The 8,006-nt window shown below is 48.0% G+C and overlaps 1 protein-coding gene across 10 annotated transcripts in view; it reads left to right on the top strand.

Moving 5' to 3' along the window:
• The first annotated feature begins 1,196 nt into the window (after positions 1–1,196).
• Positions 1,197–8,006, top strand: part of SIK3 (SIK family kinase 3) — a 237,990-nt gene continuing 231,180 nt past the window's right edge. For 8 of the 10 annotated variants that reach the window (XM_027578751.1, XM_027578744.1, XM_027578745.1 and 5 more), the window contains exon 1: positions 1,197–1,484. In XM_027578751.1, coding sequence (XP_027434552.1) covers positions 1,212–1,484 — 273 coding nt within the window. In that variant the 5' untranslated portion in view covers positions 1,197–1,211. The remainder of the gene's footprint in view (positions 1,485–8,006) is intronic. The other 2 variants (XM_027578750.1, XM_027578747.1) reach the window with 1 other exon arrangement.

Genomic DNA, 8,006 nt, shown 5'->3' with positions numbered 1-8,006 from the left:
CTGCTCCTCCCAGCCTGCCACAGACCGTCATGCTACTGACAGCCCGGTTGCCTATCCCTCTCCCATCACCACCTAAAGCAGTTAAGTTAATCTAGTTAATAAAAGCAGTGGGACACAGGAGAAGGGAAACCCCGGAGCTAGTGAGTGAGGGGCCCCGGAGGATGTGGAATGCCAGATAGCAGACGAAGGAAGAAAAAATAATATGAGATTTGTGGTTGGGATTATAAATTTGATCACCTTTAATGTCTTCGGAGAGTCCCTGTAAGGAGGGAATTATTATTTTAGTTTGCCTAATATTATTTTAGTTTACCTTTATTTAGTTTGCCTAACAGACGGTTTTGTCCTTAACCGTGACGTGGCTCTCTGGACCATGTGCACCACTGCTCCATCAGGGTTCTACAAGTGACAGAAATAGGACACAGGCACTGTGACAGTCATCTAGCTATAGAATTGTTCGGAGACGGGGTGGGAGGAAAATGACGTAGCCTCTCTGGCCCTCACCCACCCAATGCCTGGAACGCATGTTTGCGCTGGTTTCTCCACCCTTGAACACGCAAATCCCAGTTTCCCTATGCCCCCTGTATTCGGTGACAATCAGATTAGTTGTACCGGGTGAGCAGGGCTGTGTTAGAAGGAATTTTACTGAAGAATTCCCCTGCCTCGCTACCAGCTTGGTTACAGTTTCTCGTGGCTATTCCTGCCTTTGTGGCCTCAAGCGCTAAAGTGGGACAAGGCCGGTATTTTTGGTGATGAGGAAATATTTTGTTTTAAGGGTGGCTGGGTGACCGCTGAACTGGGACGGAAGTCACAGCAGGGGTCATATTAGCCATTCCCGGGGGCGACTGGGGGCCCGGCCTGGAGCCCGGCGTCCGGCACCCCCGCCTCGGGAGCGCTGAAGCGGCTGGGAACTGGCGGGCACGCTTGCAGTGCCCACCGTCCCATCCCCAGAGGGGGGCACCCGGGAGCCAGCGCCAGAGGAGCAGGGCCCACGCGGGAAGGTCGAGCTCGCCAGTGAGGTCACGGTTGCCATGGCTGCGGGCAGTGACGCGCGTCGGCACGTGACGCGCGGTTGCCATGGCGCCGGGCCCCGGCGGCGCGGGCGCCCCGCCTCCCGGGGTGACGTCCGCCAGGCCCCCCCTCTTTTTCCCGCCCCCCTGCCCCCTCCCCCCCGCCGGCTCCCCGCGGCCCGGGAGGTTTCACTGCACAACAAGATGGCGGCGGCGGCGGCGAGCGGAGCTGGCGGGGCTGCCGGGGCCGGAGCGGGGGGAGCCGGGCCGGCCGGCCGCCTGCTGCCTCCGCCAGCCCCGGGGCCCCCGGCCGCCCCAGCTGCCGTGCCCCCGGCGGCTGGCCCGCCGCGTCCCCCAGCCCCGGCCTCCCGCGGGCCGGTGCCTGCCCGCATCGGCTACTACGAGATCGACCGCACCATCGGCAAGGGCAACTTCGCTGTGGTCAAGCGGGCCACGCACCTCGTCACCAAGGCCAAGGTAGTGGCGCGGCGGGAGCGGGCGGCTGCGGGACTGCGCAGCCCGGGACCGTCTGTCCGAGTGTGGCGGGGGCAGGAGAGACCCGCGACAGGGAGGCTGAGGGGTCGGCGCGGCGAGCGGGGCTCGGGATAGTGGATAGTGTTGGGGATCGGGGACACGGACGGGGAGGGGGGCTGTCGGAGGGGAGTGAGTAGGGGGCGAGCCGAAGGTAGGGGACGCCGAGGAGCCGGGAGAGGGAAACTCCGTGGCCGAGGGGGCCAAGGTGGGGGGCCCTGGAGCGCAGAGACCTGGGGGACCGAGGAGCCAGGGATGGGGAGGGGGTGCTCAGCCGGGGCTCTGCGGAGGGTAGCGGAAGGGGTGATTGGAAAGAAGAGATTTGGAACTCTCACGGAGCCGGAGACTGTAAGCTAAGAGGACTCTGGAACCAGCAATTAGGGAATTCTAAGGGAATGAGGGCAGGGGGATAGGAAATGTGGACAGCAGGATGGGGAAGACAAGGGTAAACTGTCAGCCGGAGCGGGGGGGTCATTAGGAGGGGAACAAGGACGACAGGGGCATGTACTAGGGGTGTGTGGTGGGTGCAGGGTACGGGGAGATACGGGGGACCTGCTACCTTATGACAGATGCCAATCAGTGTTTGATCGTCTAAGACTGATGGGTGGTAGGAATGGGAGCCCGAGGACGGACGAGATTATCGGAGGAGGCGATGAAGAAAATGGGGAAATAAGAAGGAAGAAAATTACTTTGCTTTTCCGCCGGAGGGGGCTCAGGGAGCAGAGGCCCAGGGCGCCCCATGTTCCTGGTGGCCCTAGGTAGTCAGGGGTTAAATAATTTGGGAGAGCTGGGTTGCTGGTTATTTTTAGTTGTTGGAGGGTCTGGAATCACGGGCTTTATAGAGCGCAGGGTGGGCTCTCAGCGGTGGGGGTAAAGCCTGGTGGGTGACCGAGGAGGTGGATGAGGAACCCAGACACTGGAGCCTTACACTCATTGGGCCCTTTGGTTCTCAAGGGATTTGTGGGGCTGTAGTAGTGAAATTGGCCAAGGTCAATTAGGAAGCCATATAAGTACACATATACGGTTTTACATATAAAATTCATTTTTGAGGAAATGTGGGTAGCCTTCTACATTGGAAGTATTGGAATCAAAGTCATCAGGAGGAATCTTTTGGTTTTGAGAGGACCCACAAAGCCCATTTGTACTCCAGATTTCTTGCTTTGCTCCCTTGAATGAATACTTTCAGTGTAGTCATTCATTATATCTAAAACTGCAGTTTGTGTTTTCCTTCAGCCTGATGAAGAAGCCTCATAGCTGTTGCCGCTTCCTACCAAAGCCACATCAATTCCTCACCTCCTCAGCCTAGCCCTTATCATCGCCGACCGTGTTTTTGCTTTTATGGCAACTGCTTGTTTTCAGAAGCCAGTAACTTATCTGGGCCTTCTCTCCTTCTCACTCACAACCTGAAGTTCCCTTTTCCCTCCTTTTTGTCAAAGCTTACAAGGGGCCTTATTTACCAGGGTGGCAGGGTAGGTGGCTGTGGAAAATTGATTGGTCAGTTTCACTTCCTCTGGGGGGCCCCCTTCAGCCTTTTTGTCAGTTTTTTATCAGAGGGCCTCAAGTCTGCAGGTCTGAGCTGAATGATATACCAAAGTCCAGGGTTCTCTGATGTCAGCCTTGGACCCTGAAGGGGGACTAGACTGAGCCAAGACTTTGGTGCCTCTCTGCCTGTCCCCCCACCCCCAGGTGTTTACAGTTCTGTTTACTGTTCCCTAAGCCAAAGTTATGTTTATAAACAACCCTAGTTGTTTGAGAGCTTTGTTCCTTGTTTCAGCATTTCCTTTTTTTTTTTTTTTTAACCTCCCCCTCTCTTCTAAGTAATCACATTGAGCTCCTGTGATTATTTTGCTCTGACCTCTGGGGGATGGACTCCATGAACTTAATTGGTTTCCTGGTTTATGGTATCTATGATTTAAATAATTTTGTGTCTTGCAGCCCTTGGATACACCAAAATATTGATAAAAAAATCTGTGACAGACAGGGTCGTATGTTTTTGTAAATGTAATTGCTAACAGTTGATTCTTGGCTTTATATATAAAAGAGACATTTTTATCTTCAGCAGTCAGCAAAGCCAGTGGCTAATTATGGCTGATCTGCTTGCTTTCTAATTTTCGTGTGTATGTGTGTGTGTGTGTGTTTCTTGGTTTTTCTCTGAGGCCTTGGTGTCCTTTAGGACTGCAGCATTTTAAACATTAGCTTGTTTATAGATGGGTGTCACTGTTTATGTTGGTTTTTATCTTTGATCATTTGTGGTGTGCAGTTATGTAATTCGTATGTATGGAAATATTTGAAATCCTGAATGAGACCGAACGAAATGGCTTGGACAATGAGTTGCATGTGTGCAAGGACCACACCAGCACTCATTTGTGTTTCTGTAGCAGTGTGCAATTTCCTAGTTACAGTTACAAGCGCCCTATCTTTTGCTGCTTAAATTACTCTGACGACATGAGTGAAGCTTAATTCACAAGGAGTTGTCATGTGCTCTGGGTGAACGATGAGCATATTTTGGCCTGCTCCCTGGTTATCTGAATCCACCTTGGAAGGGATTCTTAAATGCTGACAGCTTAGATGTGCCTAACAGCTGTTGACATACAGTTGATGGCCTATTAAGGCCATGGTGTGGTTATATAATGGCGAGGAAGGTGTCTAGCTAGGTACTAGTAGATGCAGAAGCTGCTGTTTCAGTTGCTCAGGGAGATAGATTTTTCTCCCCATGCACTGCAGCGTTTATTTTACTTCTGCAGTCAGGTCACTTGGAACCAAAGAGAGTTGTTTTTTTTTTTTTTTTCCCATCTCTTCCCAGAATCTGTAATTTTTTGTTTCATCTTTCAGAGGTCTGTGATTGTTTTCTTTCTCCTCTTCCCCCTGTAAGCCACTGAATGGTCTGGGCTTTTCTTAAAACCGTGTCTAACAATCAGACTCAGGTAATTCAGAAAATACTTGTATTAGTCGAAGGAACGTAGGTAGTTGGTGCTTTCTGAAAATCTGGGAAGTATTTACGATTACCTTTTCTAACACACACTGTCCATTCCAAGGACTAGGAGGCTAAAGTAAACTTCATTTATTGACTAAGCTACTGCCCTCTGTCCAAAAGAAGTGGTGAAGCTGGCTCTTTCCCAAATTCTGTTAACTCTCAAACCTCCTGGAGTAGGATCCTGGGCTGAAGAGAATCAGTAGAGAAGAGGAAAGAGTTTCTGTTGTTCCTTAGGTTGTCGGGGACTTCTGCAGCCTGGCGTTCGTGGGTTCAGACTTGATATTGGCAGTTCTGCGGTGCTTAGAGCATCATTGTGGAACAGGAACCAGGAGAGGAGGTTCATCTGTGACCCACTTTGGTCAGCAGCTCACCCTGGCTGTCTTTGTCCTACCTTCTTTGATTTCCATTTTTTTTTTTTTTTTTTTTTTTGAGAAGTCTTAATCTGAGGTTCTCCGGCTCCATTCTTTTGGTAGGACAGTGTCTACTAGTAGACAGTATTAAAGAGATTGAAAAAAAGATTTTCTGCTTTCAGATTGCTTATAGTCTGTTGCCTGTGCCTAATTATACCTTTACTGATTGGATGAATGGGAACAAAAAGTAGATATATGTTGTATGCATTTTTAAAATGTGTAGACTATACAAACCATTGGTCAAATACTTATAAAGTGGTATTTCAGTGCATATGTATCACTTGCTTGCTACTGGGTTGTGGTAAGAGCTTGAGCTTTGGGTAAGGCTGCCTGGGTTTGAATCCTCTTCTGCTTAAAAGCTGGGTGATCTTGGGTCAATTATTTACCTTCTCTGTGCTCAGATGTGGTCATCTTTAAAATGAGATGACAGGGGGCGCCTGGGTAGCTCAGTCGTTAAGCGTCTGCCTTGGGCTCAGGTCATGGTCCTGGGATCGAGCTCCACATCGGGCTCCCTGCTCTGCGGGAAGCCTGCTTCTCCCTCTGCCACTCCCCCTGCTTGTGTTCCCTCTCTCGCTGTGTCTCTCTCTGTCAAATAAGTAAATAAAAAAAATAAATAAATAAAATGATGACAGTAGTACTTACCTCACAAGTTTGGGTGTTAGGAAGATTAAATAAGATAATGTATGGGAAGGTACTGGAACAGTGCCTGGCACATAGTAGGCATATAGTAAATGTCAGCAGCAGCTGCTGTAGAAGGAAAGATGTGTAGGACAGGGCTCCCCTCTTTTTGCTTTTCGTCCGTTTGGAACAGTCCATGAATGCGTATGCCATTTGTTTTGTGTGGGTAGATGTCATCTTCATGATATGCTTTCAGTGTAAAAATATGAGTTGGCTATTATTTCAGATGCCACTTTGAGGTATTTGGGTTGAACTCCCATGGACTATGGGCTAATTTCATGAAATTGACATTCTAAAGCATAGTTTTCCATTAGTTAAAACTTTTTTTTAAAGTAAGCTCTGTGCCCAACATGGAGCTTGAACTCATGACCTCGAGATTAAGAGTTGCGTGCTCTACTGACTGAGCCAGCCAGGCGCCCCTAAAGTTTTTTTTTTAAAGCAAATGTGAGACTTGTCTAATGAAAACTGTGACTAACACCAGTTTTTGCTTTGGGCTGCCCTGCATTTTTAGTGTGTTTTTGTAACTTAACTGCTCTTTGTTACATTGGTGATGGAACAGAGTTTATTTGCGTGCGGTCCCCCCCCCCACCAGAGATTCACTTAAATCTGGTGGAGAATATGAAGAAATATTCCTACAAACTTAAGAATACATTTGCGTTTGGGTGCACAGTGTGCTACTTTGAAGGCCAAGGTCAGGATTTTTAACTTATTATATACAGAAAACATTTTGCCCCGTGACCCCATTCCAAATGTGGACCATCCATGACATATGTGTGTGCTGTGTGGTTTAGTGCAAACTCCTTTCCATGAAGGGAACGACTCAGAGTGGGCAAGGGGTAGTATTTTCATTTCTAAGTAAGAGTTTAATGGAGAGAATAGATGATACTTATGAGAAGGCTGAAAGCAAGATTCATTGGTAAATAGCAAAGAGAATTGTATCAAAAAGAAAATGAAAGGAAAATTACACTAGATACATTTGAGGAAGATAGTTCCATCTTTAGGTAATCTAAAAATGGCTATTGAAAGACGACTGACTTCATTTTGATACAGTTGTGATGGGGTTACTAACTTTGTTGAGATTTTGTGAAGAGCTAAGATTGATTTGGACTAGTTTCTCCAGAGTCAAAATACCAGTATTCCACTTTCAACATCAAAGCTGTTTATTTTAACATTCTGACTTTGGTGCCAGCTCCCTAGAAAGTCATAGATCTGGCTCAAGCCAGAGGTGCCCAGACTAGTTATTTCTGTGCCAGAAGTGCTGTTTTCATTTTCCAAGCATCAATCTGGCAAATGTTTTCTAGTTCACGGCATAAAAGAGAACAAAATGGATGCTTTGAAGAGAAAAAGAAATGTTCTCTACTCACTAGAACCTCTATAATTCTAAGAGACATCAAAAATACCTTTGCACAGGGATGGAGCCTTTCCCTTATCCATCCATTCATTCAGCATGTATTTGTTGAATCCACATTTTGGGTCAGGATCTATCCTGGGCTCTTGAATTTACCAATAACAAGACAGACAAAAAGCTCTTGCCTTCTTGGAGCTTACTTTCTAATTCAAGGAGACAGACAAGAAACGTGTAAATACGTAACTTCATACAGTGATGAATACCATGAAGAAAATAAATGGGCTAGAGAGTGTCTGGGGAAGGGTGCTGCTTCGCAGTTGTCAGGGAATGCCTTTCCAAGGTGATGAGATATATGTATATAGATATTTTATAAGATGGTGGCTATTTGGGGCGCCTGGGTGGCTCAGTCGTTAAGCATCTGCCTTCGGCTCAGGTCATGACCCCAGGGTCCTGGGATCAAGCCCCGCATCAGGCTCCCTGCTCAGCGGGGAGCCTGCTTCTCCCTCTCCCACTCTCCCTGCTTGTGTTCCCTCCCTCCCTCCCTCCCTCTCTCTCTCTCTGTCAATTAAATAAATAAATAAAATCTTTAAAAAAAAAAGATGGTGGCTATTTTATTTTATTATTTTTTTAGAGGGGGCAGGGCAGAGGGAGAGGGAGAGAGAGAATCTTAAGCAGGCTCCACGCTGATGCAGGGCTTGGTCTCACAACCCTGAGATCATGACCTGAGCTGAAATCTAGAGGCAGATACTTAACCAACTGCGCCACCGTGACGCCCCACCAGGTAATGATATTTGAGCTGACACCTGAATGATGAAAATAAGCCAGGCTGGGAAGATATGGAAGTGGTTTTGGGATAGAAATGAGCTTGGTTTATCCAAAGATTAGACCTAAGGTCATGGTGCCTAGAACTAGTGAACAAGGGGAAGGATGGTAGGGGTAAGGTCAGAAAATTAGGGGCCAGATCATATAGGACTTAGAGGCCATTTTATGGAATTGAGTATGAAGTGGGATTGGCATCAGAGGATATCACAGCAGAGCTCTGGTATCCTCTGATTTAT

The sequence above is a fragment of the Zalophus californianus genome, chromosome 11 (assembly GCF_009762305.2).
Source record: "Zalophus californianus isolate mZalCal1 chromosome 11, mZalCal1.pri.v2, whole genome shotgun sequence".
Classification (NCBI taxonomy): Eukaryota; Metazoa; Chordata; class Mammalia; order Carnivora; family Otariidae; genus Zalophus; species Zalophus californianus.
The sequence above is the reverse complement of the archived record's forward strand: the minus strand, read 5'-3'. Positions and strand labels throughout refer to the sequence as shown.